Genomic DNA, 18,074 nt, shown 5'->3' on the forward strand with positions numbered 1-18,074 from the left:
ACTTGTTCTCTGGAGAGGAGTGAAAATGGGTGCTGAAGGGCTCTGAAAGGAGAGCTGCTCTCTGAACCCCGCAGGCCATGAACGGCTGAGAAACACAGATCTGGGGGAGATTTACCGTGACCAACAAAACAACTTCTGATCAGGAGGATCTGCCCAGTTCACCCATGGGGTGTTTCCTTAGAACCGCCACCGTCTCTGCGCTGCAGCCCCTCTGCCGCAGCCGAGCCCAGCAATGCCTCAGGCCCCCGCACGCCAGCCACAGTGAGGGGCCAAGCTCCTCCAGCAGCGATAGCTCAGGGCTTTGCGGTGGAGAGGTTACAGATCAGTATTTTAAGCACCAAATCAGTAAGATCATTCCTCCAAAAGCAAGACCGCCTACATGATGGTATTTTAAATAACGGCGGCAGAAGCTCCAGGTTTTCCTATGAGGGATTTCAATGTTAGCAGGAGCAGGATGTAGCCAGTGCCAACGAGCGAGCCAACAGGTCCCTAGTGACTGCATGAAGACATCAGGGTCAACATCCTCTGAAAATCTTAGGATTTGACTGGGTGAGTTCATTTAGACAGCATGATAAGACTGTGAAAGCTAAGCCGTTCAGGTTACCGACCTCTTTACTCCACCACATAACTCCTGTCTCCTTATCTCAAGACACCATACCAAATCCATGGATTTGCAGCTTCCAAAACCTGAGAAACCTAGGTTCTAAACTGCACAAAGGAAACAAAGCTGTATGTCCAACTGCAGCTACATCTACATGACCACTATTAACTTGGTACTTAAGTCTGTGCTTGATTTTGCAGTCACACCGCTGGAGCCAGGTCAAGCCAGATGCTGACATTTATTCTGCACGCAGAAGCAGAAGTGCAAGCCAGTTCTCCTTTGACTGGGTTTTCTTGCCTGGAAAGCCACTGGCCAGAAAAGCCTCTTGGCAAAAGTTACTGATTCAGCCGACAGCAACATTGGGCTTCAGTGTCATCTTGAGCCCCCAGATAATGTTTTAGTACAGGCGCCGGCACAGGAACAGCAGCTGCTCAGAGAAAAACATCACCACGATCTACATTTGGCAAACCTTTCCAAATACTAAGTGAGTAAATGCCGAGAGGATTTTTATATTCAGTAGTAAACAAATAAAAAATGCTTTGAATTAGTATCAGCTAAACTAGCTGCCACATCTGTATAAAATCATATAGCTTAACCCTGTACTGGTTCAGTTACTACACTTATAGCACTATCTGTTTCTTTAGACACCCAACAAATGATCAAAGCAGCTGACATTTTTAAATAAATATAGTCATTTCAGGATCCCTTCCTGTATAAAAAGAAGCAGCCAGGAAATTTTAAACCTTTTTTTTAAGAGTTAGACTAAATTCCTAATGTAGGCTGAGTTCTAAAATCAAATTACCTTAACACAAAATGTATCAGGAACATTTAAGAAAAAAAATAACTTCCATAAACTCAGAGTCAATTTTATTTAGAATATAAAAACCATAGAAACCAGGTTTTGAAAATTATAGTGCTGAAAAATTCTGTTACAACATTAATGAAATAATAATAATAAAAAAGAATGAAGTGAGAAAATAGGTAGGGATTTAAAATGTCACATTCTGACATTTTCCATAATATAAGAACATAAGTTGAAGGTGATACTAGTGGCAGCAACGATTTTGAGTCTCCAAAGAGAGTTCATTAAACAATCTTCGCTGACATCTAAATTTATGTAAAAAGCAAAGGCATGGAAGGAGAGTTGGATGACTTTCAGGATGTTAGACTTCCAATTAGGAAAACCTTACCAAGAAGAGACAGAAAAGGACTTTGATCAGAACTGGAATAGAGGATTTGCTTACAGATGTTAATTGAAATAAATTGTGCAAAAAAACTAAGAGAGGGAAGTATTTTCCTAGAAGTGAATTACTTACTGGTTAAAGACTGTGCATTCATCTTGTTTTGGGCCTTTTCCAAGAAGATGTGCCAAATATGATAACAAGCACTGAACGCGGGTAACAGCTAGGATCTAATAATCACAATGTGATCAGAGCAGAGAGGCTGAGGTATTAAGCACAGCAAAACAACAAGCAAAACAAAGGCTTCTACCTGAAGCAAACCTGAACCTGAAGACGAGATAACCAAAAAGCAATCTGACTTGCAAGTTTGTAACCTGCAGTAATAGAGTATGAGCCAGGAGACCAAGAAAGAAATAGACTTCTGATCTCACAGGGGCAACGTATAGAAGGGGAGAATATAATTCAGGATAGGAACATTGCACTGTATCTTAGCAAAGCTCCTCTGCAACTACATTTGAAAAGATGATCTGATAACTTCTCAAAATTGAAATGGAAGTTTACTTTTACCTTCACTGAATTTTCTACACACTGGTTTCTTTTGAGTGAGTGAAGATGCAGTAGCTGTTCAAACCGATTTGCTGGAGAGCATGGTGACTTGGTGAGGAGTCAGGCAACACAGCAATCAGGAATCAGGAATTCAAAGCCCTGCCGTAAGCCCCCAAAATACTGTCAAGCTTTCCAGTTTTAACACCAAGGACATTTTCAGAGCAGCAGAGAGATCTGAATTTATAGACCTGACTCTCCTGAGACTCCTGCACTAGGAACAAGCAACCCTTTGCACTCAATTCCTTACTTTTCCTCTCAGCGACAAAGTTTGTGTCTTTAGTATTTTTATATATCATTACAACACTTTGCCCCATTCCTAAGGCAGGACCTTATGTACCATTTCTCTGAACAAACACCTTTCTTTTAAGGCAGCAGGCGGTGACTGAAACCAAGAGGCAGCGACACCAACTGAGAGCACTCCTGGGGTATGAGGAGAGGCACACAGGGAAGATGTGCACGATGTCTCCTTTTGCCTGTCGCCTGACTGACTCAGCATCTTAGTTTACAAATGGCAAGCACAGCTCAAGCAGATGACTTTCAGCACACGGCCAAATACCCATGTTTTTAGCAGAACTGCTCTGGAGAGTCACAGCTTGGAGCTTTCAGGACCATGGGTTGCACACCCACAAACTAGACAATTTCAGGAACAGTATTTTTACCTGTTTAAAAAGAGTGGTTAGAAATCAGACAAATTTCTGTGTAATGTGGAAGAACCTTCTAGGAGCTTATATATCAGTGAATTATTATGCAGATCCCACAACCATTATTCAGTGAAAAACTGGCAGCGTCTACAGTGTGAACCCAAGGTTTCTGAGGGGAGAGGGGAGTTTTTCAAATTTATCAGAATGCTCTGGACATACGTGAACTTTTCCTGCCAACACTTATAATTTCATTTCCCTTTAAATAGGACTGGCAAGCTCTTTGACTAATGAAATGAACCAGAGGTATGTTACAAAAAGTTTAATAAGGAGTTCTCTATCATTTTCCAGTTGTGTCAGCACAATGAGTCTGACTGCGTCCAGCAAGATGCATCACTCAAATACACCCACAACTTCCACAGCTGGCTCCTCAGCACCCTCCACACCCATCAGTCCCTGGCTCCTGACTCAGCTTGCAAGGGTCTCCCTGCCACAACGGCTGATGGGTTCTGCTGTCTACCGCTCCCTTATTCTGCAGCTGCAAAAGAGGCAGCAGCAGATAAAGCAGCTCATGGCTTCTGGCTGTCATCTAAGAGCGTTTGTACTGCAGCTGTCCTCCTAGCAGTTGGAACAACAGCTGGGCACACCTATCCTTCATCCAGTTAAGGTGTAGTACATGCAGTTTGTGCCTTCAAAGGTGAGAGCAAAGAAGTTTCAGAGCTCACTTTTCCTTCAGTTATAAACAAATCACTTAACTTTGTGTTATATCTGCAAGCATCATGAAGAAACTTGGATCGCATACATTTGGAAATGAGATTTTACCCTTTTGTTCAGCTCGGAAATTAATTTTATCTTCCCTTAATCAGTGCTTCTATTTAGGGTATAATGATGTTCCAAACTTGCTATACTTTAAATATTTTTCTTATGATATTCACCAAACTAGAATTGGTACAATAAAATCCATCTGTGCCACGGAACCAGAGATTGGTGGAGGTCAGCAGGAACCTCTAGAAATCATCCAGTCCAACTCCCTGCTCAAAGCAGGGTCACCTACAGCAGATTGCTTGGAGCCATGTCCAGTGGGGTTTTGAATATCTCCAAGCCCGGTTACACCACAATCTCTTTGGACAACCTGCGCCAGTGCTTAACTGCTCTTAAGGGTGAAAAGAGTTTTTTCTTATGCTTAAATGGAATTTTCCATACTTCAGTTTGTGCCTGCTGTCTCTTGTCATGTCACTGAGCACTGCTGAGAAGAGTCTGGCTCCATCTTCTTTACTTCCCCCCACCAGGCACTTACACACTTTGATGAGACCCCCCTAAGCCTTCTCTTCAGGCTGCACAACCCCAGCTCTTGCAGCCTCTCCTCACGTATCAGAGGCTCTAGTCCTTCATCTTTGTAGTCTTTTGTTGGACTCACTCCAGTACGTCCATTTCTCTCTTGTACTGGAGAGCCCAGCACTGGACCCAGCACTCCAGGTGTGCATCACAGTGCTGAGCAGAGAGGAAGGATCACCTCCCTCGACCCGCTGTCAGCATTCCTCCTAGTGCAGCACAGGGGGCTGTGGCCTTCCTTGCCATAAGAGCACCTTGCTAGCTCACATTACAAACATGACCACCAGGACTTTTTCCAGCCGGTGGGCCCCCTGCCTGTCCGAGCGGAGGCGGCTATTCTTCCCCAGGCGCAGGCCTTTGCATTTCCCTTTGTCAAACTTCACTAGGTTCTTGTTGGCCCACTCTTCCAGCCTGTCCAGATACCTCCGAGTGGCAACCACTTCTCCCAGTTTGGTATCATCTGCAGATGTGTGGAGGGTGCACTTTTTCTCACCAGCAAGGTCACTGACAAAGCTGTTAGGTCAGTATTTACCCCTAGAGTACACCACTGGAGACTGTTGCCCAGCTGGACTTTGTACTGCTGATCCTAACTCTGAGCTCAACACTTCAGCCAATTTTCAGTCCACCTCACTATCCACTTATCTAAAAAGTATTTCACCAGTTTGTCAATGAGGATGTTATGAGAGATGCTGTCAAAAGCCTTACTAAAGTCAAGGCATACAACATCCGCAGCTCGTCCCTCAACCTTCAAGGTAGTCATCTCATTATAGAAAGCTATTAAGTTGATCAAGCATGGATTGACCAACCTAAAAAGAGGACTTCATAAATCTATGCTGACTACTCCCAATCACCTCTTTGTCCTTCATGTATTTAAAAAATACATGAAAATTTAATGGGGAAAAAAAAAAAGGATTATTTGCTCTACTACTTTCTCAGAGACTGAGGTGAGACTGACTGGCCTGTAGTCTCCCACATCCTACTTTGCCATTCCTGAAGACAGGAATGAATCTTGCTCTCTTCCAGTCCTCAGAAATCTCCCCTGATTGCCACAGCCTTTCAAAGAATTGAGAGTGGCCACACAATGATGGTGGCCAATGCTGTATTCCATCATGTCCCATCGACCTCTACATGTTCAGTTTGTTCAAATGTTCCCTGTCCTGATCCTCCTTCATGAAGGGTAGGTTTTCATAGCTCAAGACTTTCCCACTGGTCTCAGGGGCCTTCAATCCCTAACACAGATCTCACCACTAAAGACAAAAGGAAAGAAGACATTAAGTATCTTGTCACCAGGTCCCCTGCCCCATTCAGCAGTGGGCCCACATTTCCCCTAGTCTTCCTTTTGCAGCTGCTGTGCCTGCAGAAGCCCTTCTTGCTGCCCTTCACATTTGTTGCCAGATTCAATTCCAGATGTACCTCAGCTTTGTAACTCCACCCTTGCATGCTTGGACAGTGTCTCTGTATTTGTACAATGAATATTTCCCATGTGTAGCTACTACACTGAGTATACAACAACATTCTTTTTAAAAAAGGAATGAACAGAACTAACCATTTCAAATTTTCATTCCAGTTCCGTGGCCTTCAGTTTTACTTACCCGATCTATAGCGCTCATCCCGTGACCCTGAGGACCTGCGACGGTGATATCGAGAGGAAGAGGACGGAGTAACAGGAGTTCGACGTTCTTGTGGTAATGCCTGGTCCACCCCTGCATTAATCAAAAAAAACAACAAACAAACCAGCTCATTCTGATTGAATTCCAGAAGCTTATTAGTGAGGAGGAGCTCAGCCTACATTAGAAGTAGAAAATTAACATTCAGTGGCTAAACCATGTCATGTCCATAGTTACATGGTACGTGCCTCTGGTCAGCTTTTCTGGTGTGGTTATTTTCCTAGTTCTCTCTAAGACAATCATTTTCCAGGATCATGGACTACATAAGAACAGGATACAGACAGTAAGCTTGGTGATGGATTTTTTTGTCCTAGACTGGTGACCTTTCATAAAGGAGTATTCTGGAAATATTTTAATGTGCTCATAATGGCAGACACCATTGCAATGGCTCTTGAAGCTTTCCCGCAAATTGGTTAAAAACAGTTCCTAAAAAGACTTAGCCCACGCATATTATCTAAATCCTTACGCGGTTGGGTGGTATCAGCTGGTGACAACACAATACTAACTTATGGAAACTAGACACCCTGTGGGAACTACCTTAATATCTATAGAAATTTTCAGCTACCAAGGGCCAGAAATTAAACAATAACTGCACCAAACCAGGCCGAAAACAGTAATCTGTTCCAGCAAAACAACAAAAGTAACTCAGCCTTATAATATATATATACCTGCAGCACCTCAGAATGCTGGGTCTAAACATCCAGTATTTAGGAGTCAAACCTTGTATTCATCCCTTTCTCATAGTGAATTTCCTGTTTTAAAAAAATAGGTATTTTCTTGAAGGCTCCTTAAATGACACTGTTAAAATGACTTACTTAAATGATTAATAATTAAGTATTCAAATGGATGACTAATAAATTGAAATTGGATTCAACAAAACAGAGGTTGGAAACATGTTCATATTTTTTTATTAAGACACAATGTAAAAACTCTCCACTACTATTTCTGAACTATTCAATGCCTGCTTATTGGAGAGGCATAAGACTATACATTCGTGGAAACAAGAATTTCCATGTAGAATACAGACCAAACAAAAATGCTACCTCTCAATTACGTTTCAATGGACTCTTTCAAAAGCAACTTTAAAAAATAATTAGCATTGTACACTTACTTCTTTGTGAAAACAAACCGAACTCACAATAGCGCTTCTCTCTTAAATCTCTGGACTATCAGCTATGTCCACTCTGCTTTGATTTTGTGGAGAAGTGGCTAGTCGGCTAAAAAACATACTTGGAGTAAAATCTCATTGGTGCATAAAAGACTGAATCCATAAATTTTCTTCTACTCAGACTGTGATTAATAATTCATACTCTTAAATCAAATAAAATGTCTTCATTTAACTGCTCTGTCTCCACACTATAGTACTGTGTAATTTCACTTGCCCTCAAGCCTTTATATTCTTTAAGGCAGGAGAACCTAACTGCTGAATCATTGATATCATCAGAAGAAATACATTCTCCTCATTTGTATATTTAGAGTTTTTCTTTCTTTATTGGGTCACTCTGAGAACCAGCAATGCAAAGTTAAAAATAAAATTAATTTTGACCAAAAATTTTCAAAGAACGTTTCGGTCTGTACGAGATGCTAATTCATCTCAGTCCCTATCCATATTGTCAGGAAGTAAATACTTTCTGGAAATGACATGCATTTTCAAAAATCCTAAAAAAAACACCACCCCAAAATCATGCACCTAAAATTGCTGCCGTGTGACAGAGGTTTTGTGAAGAAAGCAGTGTCACAACTTCCCATGGCAAATGACTTGTGCAGAACAGCGGCGTGTGGAGAACAAACAAAAATAATTGAGGTGCTGCTGCTGAAGTACAACATCATGATGATACAGGAAAAGGGGATTAAAAGCATCTTTCCAACAACAAAACCACATGCAATAGGCTTTAGAAATACTAAGGGGAAACGGAATTGTGAGGAAAATCATCAGTTTCAGAGGTGCACAGCTGCGGTGGGAGACCTTTCAGGTAGACCTGAAAGCCGTTGGGCAACATGCATTCCAGTCTGTGGTGTCCTTCTGCTGGCCATGTGGCTAGGAGACACCTCAGGTGTCTCAGTCTCTTCTGCAGCTGCGGGGGCGCCGCACAAAGCTCTTTTTCAAAATGTAAAAAAGGCAGTGCTTGTAAGGTAACCTCAAACACTGACCCCATCGTTGCAGAGGACAGCAGGACAGCCAGCTGGCCAGGCAGTGCTGCTGCCCAGGATGGTCCCCAACACTGCAAAGGGCTCGTCCCTCCTCCGCTTCACTACAGAGATTATGCTGCTACTTGCTCTTACTGCAGATAACAGGAATCTCTCATTTAATCTTAAAAATGAGACACTTCAACTAGTTTACCTTCCTCCTACTTTGTATCTGTGTGTTTGTTCTTTTTAAGGAAGCCTGTTCCGACACAACAGCTAACACGGAGTTCCTGCATACAGTTCGGAAAGACACAGCCCCAGCACCCTGCACTAGCAGTCATTTAAGGCTATAGCAAACTCAAGGACAGTATCAAACGCTCTGCTTTTATGACGCCTGGGGATCATTTGATGGCTTTACTTCACACTTTCCTGTAAATATGAAAACAGCGAATAAACCTCTACCCAGGTATGAAGCAGGAGATGTGAACTTGGCTGCTGACAGCACTTGATCTACACAAGGAAGTCAGTTCGGCACTAAAACACAGAGGAGAAGCTCTCCATCAGCAATGTGTGGGGAGAGCTCTCTTTGCACTAAGTTCCTTCAAAGTGAGAAAACACAAGGCATCGCCCCGCTTCGGAGAGACAGTAAGAAACCTGGTGATAGTTCCTCACTGAAGGGGCCAAGGCAGGAATTAGCTGGCACCGCCTGGACTCAAGCCTTCGCTTCCCGTGCACCTGCTCCCTCGCACAGCACCGACAACGGTGTGAGACAAAGTACACAATAGCGAGAACCTACACCCTGCCATTCCTAAGCGATAGGTAGGAGTAAAAGCCATACAGACTAATGAATACCATGAAATCAGTGAAGTGGTGCCATAAATAGCAAAGTGGTGTTAACAGCAGAATTGTTCACCTCCATGAAGGCTCTAGCAATATAGTGCAATAACAAGCATCCCTTTTAACAAGCATCCTTTTTTTTTTTTTTTTTTACACTTCTACTTCTGAACATAACTAAACCCAAAAAATTGATAGCTTTCACAGCCAGCACATGGGGTCCATGAGTTAAGTGCTAATGCTTGTTCAAGTGCAGCTTCGCCCAGATGCATTTGTGAATCAGTGAAAGTGGTGGCATAATGGGCTTTGAGAATTCATACTTCGATCAATTCCTAAATTTAAGGAGGCAGCAGAGCAATGAAATGAATGGCTTTCATAAAAGAAAGGACAGTGTTACGCCAGTGCCCTGTCCACAGACACAATCACAGTCACTGTCAAACCGGCATCATTCTTAGTAACGCCACAGTCTACCCCAGTCTTGCAGCTAAAGCAGGACTTTAAAAAGTAAGCATAACGCTAAAGATTGACTCCTACAAGTCATGAAGAATTTTAGCAAAATATATACACCTGGAACACAGTTATTTTATACAAAAGGCTGAGAAATAGGTGCTTTATGCTCATCATGTTACACAAGCACTACCAGGTGCACCGGAGCAAACAGCCACGTTCTTAACACAAGCATTAGTTCATTTATCTAATGCTGCTAATGTGGGATTCAGCCTGCAGATTAAGACACCTATATTTAGGTGTCTACAAGAAGGTGCTTAAGCTAAGCTCCTGCTATGAAAAACAGAGACCTAGGCCAGGGCTCAGGAGTCTAAACAGAGGTGTCCAGTGTCTTTTGAGATGCTGTGCGCTAGGATACCTGGCTTGAGCAGAATGGCATACGTTCCCTTTAAGACCTCTTTTATATACGCTCGCTCTGTCCAGATGTCTCCAGTACCATAGTAAATCCTGAGCAGTATTAGATACCCATCTTCAGGTAACTCCATGAGCCCAGTGAAGCCTTGAAAGCCACGCAGGTGGTCAGTGGTGGTATCTGCTTTGGAATAAGCTGAAAAGCTGTCTGGGTTTCATCACCTGAATTAACTGTGTCTCTTACCAGGTTCATAGACGGACAACTTAATGCAGATACATGAATCTACAAATCCTAATCGGCAAACTGGATTCTGCCTTGACTGTATTTAGCTAAAAATGTAAAAGCCTCCGTAAAGCTATTTAAGCAATACCACAGCAAGCTCTATAGTTGTATTTTTAAGTGCATGGAAAGCACAAAACTGTCAGCTGGAAGCAGGCTCCACCTCCTTTTTTTCTTTCTTTTTTTTTTTCCCCTTCACCTCTTTGTTCCCCCTTTATTACTTCTTCTTGTAGCTAAATTGCAGTGCTCTGTGCTGATAACTGGCAATAGCTGCATTGCCCTCTCCAACAGAGGACAATCGTTCCCTTAATGACAGCTGACAAGTTGCTTTTGATGTGTCTCTTATTCCTATGTTTGTGTCAAATTTTTCAATCTAAAAATACTTAAAAGCTGAAACGTCTAATTGACGAGAAATAGAAGACATTCTTAGACACTGGTTACATCTATTGTTCTAAAACTATCTTATGAAGTGTGTGCCCCCAGGAGAGAGCTGTAGGGTAAATCCAGCAGCTCCAGGACTAGTGGGAAGGAAGGCAAACAGTGTTTGAGTGCACTTTTAAGAAACAGTATTTACCTTCCTTTCGAAGTTATTTCCTGAGCTTCTATGCAATGGCTGGTGGCTCAGCTTTTAAAAGCAAAGTCAGGTGATAACATACTGTATTTTGTAAACAGGATAAATGTCACACCATCCCCATGGAACTTTCATTTCACTCTTCCCATCAAATGTGTATCTAAGTAATGAATTTAATGGATAAGCCAAAGGAGATTTAAAATGTGATACTCCTACCCAAAGATATCCAGGAAAGCAGAGCCACTTTATGCCAGACAAATCTGAGGAAAATGGAATTTCTGATTAGATATGTTTAATTAACCACCTTTTCTTCACAGGTGTGCTTTCACACTTCCTCCTGCACTTGGGTCTGATTTCAAACAATGCACATACTTCAAACCGATCTTCTTCTTTGCTGATTACAATCTCGATCTTGCCTTCCAGCATTTCCTTACAAGCTTTAGCTATCTTGGGCTTCTTTTTCCTCTCCATTATCTCAGTGATGGTGGAGATCACATTACAGCTCCAGTTCACATGCAATGTTTGATTTCCATTTTTATCTAGATAGTCCCACAGCTTCAGTGTACCATTTGAAGATTCTTTTAAAAGAGTATGTAGGAAAAGGCCACCTACCCCCATAGCACATTCACCAATGTGCTGGTCAACTTACACTGCAGAGAAATTTGGGCAGTACTGTGAATTCCAATAGTTTCTCATTTTGACAGCAGGACCCAGTTCTTCACATGCCTCCACTGGCTTCACCTCCTCTGCTCCATCACAGGCAAGCTTTATTCCAAGGTATATTTCCTTTCTACCCTCTACCACTCACCTCTGACTGAGCCATCTTTTCTTACCCATTTGCCAGATTTTTAGAATGACATCTTCATGTTTCCTCCTATGCTCTTATGTTTCACAGATGGTCTCCATGAACATCAACAGATATTTCATAGAAATTCTTCAAATTCTTTGAAAAACACCCCAACTCCAATGTGTGTTAAAAATATCCTCTCCCAAAAAAAAAAAAATCACGCTGAGTGCTGAAACCACTACCCACATTACAAACTGATTTCATTACGTACTCATTTCTTTCTTTACACCTGTTTTTTCGCCTTACTATTAGGGTGTAAAGTCTTTGAGGGAAGGTATTTTTTGCTGTGTTTGAACAAGATTTAATATTTTGAGGTTTTACAGCAGGATAGGAAACAGAGGTGCCATCATAAAACAAAGAATGCATAAAACTGGGCTCTCAGTCAGCATGGCAAAAGCAAAGACGTAATCATCATGCTTTAAGTGATGGCATCAAGGGGTAGTTTCTCAGATGCTTTCAGAACCTAGGCTCTGCAAGGCATCCACCAATTCAAACCAAAACTCTTTTTTTAAAAATAAGACTTACTAAGCATTCATCCATGTGCCATAGTTTCTCATCTGTGAAACATCCGTCACACTGTCTTCAGAAATGTGTCCATGAGTTGTGTGATGCATATGCCTTCCACAGAGACCCATGTTCTCAACACACATATATGCTTTGAAATGCCCCATCGTGGTTATCCCTTGAAAAGATCTTTAAGAATTAGGAAACCAGATGTGATAGGAATACTCAGTATTATTAATAAAGTGAATACATGAGGGGTTTTTTTCAATTCCAGAATCAAGCTTTGTTTAAACATTTCCTTGCAAACTTTGCAATCCAAATAATGTTGCAATCCAAATGATGTCTGTGGAAGAGAAAATGAAATTGTAATCACCAAGTTTACTTTGACTGCCCAAAGGGCTAGCAGCAGGAACAGCTGAAAGCAAATGTATGCACGCATACACATAGAAAAGTATGCAAATGTATGCACACATTACATATATATAAATATATGTGTCTTGTTAATAACAGAGGTTATGAAAATCAGCTCCTGCAATTCTACAGAAAATTACTTCTTCATACGGTAAAGGGATCTTCTGTGCAAATGTATTATCTTCTCTGCACTGCATAGCCTGAAATCTCCCCGTGCTTGTGCTGTCGGGGCTCCAGCAGCAGGAGATGCAGTGATCTGTCTCTAGGCCTGTGAAAGCAGCAGCAGGTGCCTTTTAAACACTGCGTCTCACAGGTTTATTAGCCATAATAAATAAAGCACTGGTGACTGGTCTACATGGTTACACTACAAATAGAGCTACGCTGGTGGTACCAATGATGGGAAATTACAGAAAGTAATCTAGTGTAGACACAGCACTTGATTAAGAGAGAATGAACCACCCATGTCTAAGCTGTTAGAAGCAAAGCTTAATTGATAACAACATTGTCTCTGTTCTGTGATTATTCAATCACATTTCCTGGCAAAAGTCTGGAAGCAAACTGGGCAAAAACACAGCTTATGGGGGATGCAGGTAATTTAGTTATTTTTTCATCTAGGGAGGGTTTCTCTTAACAGTGTGCATGCAGCTGTCCACATGTTATCTTACCCAGAACTGACTGATCTAATCAAGACAATCTTCAGAAAGATATTTGCAAATAAAAGCCCGTTTAAGTGGTTATTCTTGCAGCTCTTGGCTGTCATGGCTCCTCTACAGAGGCAGTAAGAGAAAGGTCACAGCACAAGAGAGAGTGGGATACATGTGCAGATATAAAGTCCAGAATCACTATTATTTTTAGATATCTGACATACGAGCAAACTGAGAAAAGAAAACCTACTCTGCACACAGAACATCTCCAGCTACAAACTGAGATCCTGAGAAGGCATTCTGAGGAAACAAAGCTGTACCTTTGTCTCCCTAAGTTAAAGCAGGTGGGGATTTAATGAGAAAGAAAAAGGGGGCTCCCCTTATCCCTTCTCCCATTAACACTGCCAAACACAGCATATCCGTTCCGGATTTCTGGATGTTCAACAGCCTGAATGGAACAGTACAAATGTCCTTTGCATATGTGCAGTCTGTGCAGCATCTGGATGTGACAGGCCTATTGTGCATTCACTGCAGAGTCAACCTGCAGATGTGCAGCCGATCCAGCATGTCCCCTGTGTGTCACACTTGCTGCACGTTTGCTGTACTCTCTGGGATTGTCCTGTCCAAAACAGGGAGCCTACGAGTGAACTCACATCACCTGGCAGAGTATCAGCCGCGTGGTTGCCCAGCTTCACCTTTCATTAACCCCATTACTGAAAAGTAACAGCTCTCCCTTTCTAAAATGACAGCATCCCAGTGAGCACAACAAAATGACCATGTATGTATGCACGTTTATATACATATATAGCCAACCCTTCTACTGCCTACATTTAGCACTTAAGTGATTTTATATCATTAATTCTGTTAAACCTGAAATTGCAATTTAATCATTCCCATTTTGCAAAAATCTTAGACAGAGGAAGTTAATCATGTCAGATTGAGAGAACCTGACTTAGAGCCAGTCCCGTGTAAGAGGAGAAATACAAACACCACAGTCAGAATCCAATACAGATCTCTCCCATAGTATTACATCAAATTGGTTTGAAAATGAGTGGGGAAGGTTTCTCAAAGGGAACATCTTTTTACAGGTACGTCTTGTCCTGACAGAACTGCAGATCTTATCTTCCCTCTAGCCATTTCTTATACCATGTCTGGACTGCCTTGTGGGTGCGTGGATAAGCACACAGACAAGAGTGTGATATCGTCCATGTGTCAACATGGCTGGCAAGAGAAAATCTGGTGTCTTGAGGGGCTGTGAATCCTCTGCAGCCTTGCTACAAACCCAGGGAGTAGGAGCAGGCTGCTGGCCACCAGCCTCTGGCCACCCCCAGCAGGCAGGACGGGTATCTGCTGAGAGGCACAGCTATGCAGGCAGGGCTGGGCTCACGCCTTGCCAGTCCACACTGCAGACACGTGGCCCTGCAGAATGTTCTTGCTCCAGCCTGCTCTACCATCCTGATGCTTGTTTCTAAAAGTCAGCCTGCTTCAGAATGGTTTGGATGTGAATGGAGCTCAGGCAGGAATCTCTACTTGAAAATAGCATGGAATTAGGGGTGCTTAGTTTTATAGCTTCCTCCAGATTCTGGTAGGCTCGGATCTGTCCAGAGCCCTGTAAAAAGGCAGTGCCAAAAAGGGAATTAGAAACACATGCCTTCCTCTGTTTTGCCAGTTATTGTATGAAACCTCCTCTGACGTATCCACCATATAGAAGCTAGAGAGATGTTAACGTTCAAATGACAGTAAGAAGGACCGTTCCTTCTCCCCTCCCATCACTGCACTCCTGGGCACACAGAATTCGGTAACGGCCTTCCAGATGTTCTCCTTGGGTTGCCCTGATTTGTCCCTGGCAGCTCCTGGTCTATCATATTGATGTAGGTGTCTACCAGAGGCTTCCAGATGAGGCACGGTTACAGACAGATATGGACTGGAAAAGATACATTCATTGTGCTCACCAAACCGAAAATAAAAGAGAGGCCGGTTTCCTGCTGTGCTGGCTGCTCTCTCTCTAGCGGCCGCTTCCCGGATGTCACAGACACCAATGTTGGCAGTGCGGAGCACTCTTCTGGCAGCTCCTTCACTGTGTTGCAGTCTACACCGTACCGCGGCAGCTCCATTCGCTGCTGTAACAAGTTGAAAAAAACTAATTAATTCACGTTTAGTTTTTTTACATTTGTTACAGCAACGAATGGAGCTGCTGCCCCCATGCAGTAGAGCACACACGCACACGCACACACAGACACCACAGGACACTCACGGAGCCAACGCGGGTCAATGTTCCACTCTGCCAACATGGGCGTTAGTAATGTTAGCAAAGGTGCAGCGAGGGCTGGATGTCCCAACAGAGGGGAACTGCCTTTGGATTTCCTTTAGTTTGTTGAACACCATCACAGAATGCAAATCCCTGCCCTTCCCCAACACCTCCAATCCCAGCAAAAGCACAGTGTCCATTTCCGTACCGTTTTAAAATACCTCCAAAACATCTACTCCCTTTTAACAGCAAGATCCAAGACCAGCAAAGCTTATAAATTCTTGCAGTTCCCCAGCAAAACAAATTACAACAGAAGTCCAAATGACTAATTGGTCATGTATGTGGTTGTTCAGATATCAACAGAGGCTTACAAAAGGCAGCATCTGTTTTGTTATCCTATTTGTTCTTAGAAATGATTCACCTCCCCCAACCCCATGAGCAGGGACCTCAAGCCATTCAGATCAGTAAAGTCTTAGAAGGAGAATTTCAAATTGAACTGTTTCAAGTTTTGTCCAAAAGGTAACACAACAAAACAAACAAAAAGTACAAAGACAGCAAAGACCCAAGCACAAATAATATCAGTTTCTGGAGGAAAACACTTCAATACAGAAGAAGCAGTGTCTTCCACGATAATAAAATAATTAATTTAGCCATCAGCTAAATGATTGAGCTTGATGTTTGTACAAGAAAACAGTGGACAATATTTCAGTACTTTTCCTCTTCATCCTATTATAATCTTCCTTCACTCATCCATATCCCACATTATTAGTGCAGGATTTTCTGGGAAGTGGCAGAGCAGAAAATGTTCACTTCATCCTATCTTTAAAGCAGACCTAAACCAGCTGCACAACCTCAATCACAACCTCTTCAAATTACTGAATGGACCCCACTATCGGACTGAGTTACAGAGATGCCTCTGCTTCTCTTTACACCGGAGAACTTTAATATCACTACAGAGACCTTGAAAGATAAACCTCAGAGGGTTCTTCACCTTCTTCCTTTCATCATTACATGCATGATGAATCCCCAGCAGTTTCAGCCATGGAAACAGCTTGACCAGAAGACTATGAGCTTTCTGGGGAAAACGCTGCATTTTCTTGTGTGAAGGAAAAAAAGGCACAACTGATAGTATAAACAAATACCAGCACCAACTGCACCGCTGTGTTGAGAATTACTGTGAGGCAACAGTCTCTCCATAACTCAGTAAACCTAAGCAGGTCTCATGAGAACATACTGTGAAGACTATTGTATGTCTGATAGTCTGGTCAGACCAAAAAACACCCAGAAATTTAATAACGGCACCTCTGGTATTCTAATTCTGTTGATTTGATTTGTTTCATTCTCTAGTGGCTCCCAATGGTTAGGAAATGTCACAGACACCCTCAAATCAGGCTGTATCACTTCAGAAAACAGATGTGTCTGTAACACTGATCTCTTTTGTGGAGTTCCCACCAGTGGAGCAGACCAAGTGAAATCCAAAGGCACAAAAATACCATTCTGCTATGGAGCTAGCTAATATATGTACACCTGCAGAAGAGAGAACAAGGCAGTGCCTCCACACATGAGCAGTTTAAATAGAAAACCATCAACTCCACCCTAAAAGCATGATTTTGTAAAAGGAGGAGGAAACTGGTTCCCAGGCCTGCAACAAAAACAGGGCTCAGAGGAAAACTGAGGCCAACACCAATACCTGCAAATACATATTCAACTTCACGATCCAGTACCTCAGAAGAGTGAAAGAACTCTGAAAAGTTCTTACACATATTTATGAAAAAATTTCAATGAAGCGATACATTATTAAACTCCGTTTGAAGATATTTTTATACCTTTTGGCCGAGTGCACGCAACCCATCCCTCAACACTGAGACCAAGTACGTATAAAGGATTGGTTGCCCACATGTTACGGGACAAGCTGAACTCTAGGGATGCTGCTGGTCTCTCTAGCATCTTCAGAAGGCAGACCTGGACAGGAAACCCAGAGATGTTGGAAGGTATCAAGCTCTGAAGTTCTCTTCCACTCTTGTGTATGCCTCTGTTCAGAAAGCTTTACTTGGCTGAGGTCTTAATGAGTTAGGACATTATGTTTTCACCTGTATTTTTGGACTGCTTCTAACAAACAATGCCTCTCTAACAAGCCTTGGCTGACTTTATTATCCAGACACGACTGCGAAACCCACAGCAACGTATGTAAAAAATGTACGCACACATCAAAGCAGACATATATATATATATATAAATACACATAAAATGGATGGAATAAGCTTTTTCTGCATAAAATAGCTTTGTTTCTGCCACATATATTTCTTCAGAGATGCAGATTTTTACGGTGGCAACTATCAGTACACTTGACATCTTCATATATTGAAAGCATAGATACACGTACCGGGAGGCTGTGGCAGGTAGGCCCCAATTAATTTTGATCTCTTCTTTTCATATCCCTTCTGTGTGATGTCACCTGCCAAGAAAAGAAAATGAAAATCAATAAGACGTGGATAAAAACAGTATCTAGCTGTTTAATGGCAGCACCATCAGCTTAGCCACCACTGCACTGTTTGTCTGTCTTGACAATTATAATGAACAAATGAAAAGCACAATATGATAATTCCTCCCAGAAAGAACTCATCTACGCCAGAGCCATTCTGACAAGTAAATACCCAGCCTTGATTTATTCCAGCACTGGAGTCCAGTGGCACAGAGTTTTAAAACCATTTTGATATGCTGTTAC

At 42.3% G+C, this 18,074-nt stretch overlaps 1 protein-coding gene across 7 annotated transcripts in view; it reads right to left on the minus strand.

The window, feature by feature from the left end:
- DIP2C (disco interacting protein 2 homolog C) overlaps nt 1-18,074 on the minus strand; it is a 325,883-nt gene that overhangs the window by 130,775 nt on the left and 177,034 nt on the right. For 4 of the 7 annotated variants that reach the window (XM_080385106.1, XM_080385102.1, XM_080385100.1 and 1 more), the window contains exons 2-4: nt 17,733-17,804; nt 15,054-15,221; nt 5,951-6,061 (exon numbers count right to left, since the gene is read on the minus strand). In XM_080385106.1, coding sequence (XP_080241232.1) covers nt 5,951-6,061; nt 15,054-15,221; nt 17,733-17,804 — 351 coding nt within the window. The remainder of the gene's footprint in view (nt 1-5,950; nt 6,062-15,053; nt 15,222-17,732; nt 17,805-18,074) is intronic. The other 3 variants (XM_080385105.1, XM_080385104.1, XM_080385103.1) reach the window with 1 other exon arrangement.

Source organism: Falco punctatus (genome assembly GCF_963210335.1).
Source record: "Falco punctatus genome assembly, chromosome: 4".
Classification (NCBI taxonomy): Eukaryota; Metazoa; Chordata; class Aves; order Falconiformes; family Falconidae; genus Falco; species Falco punctatus.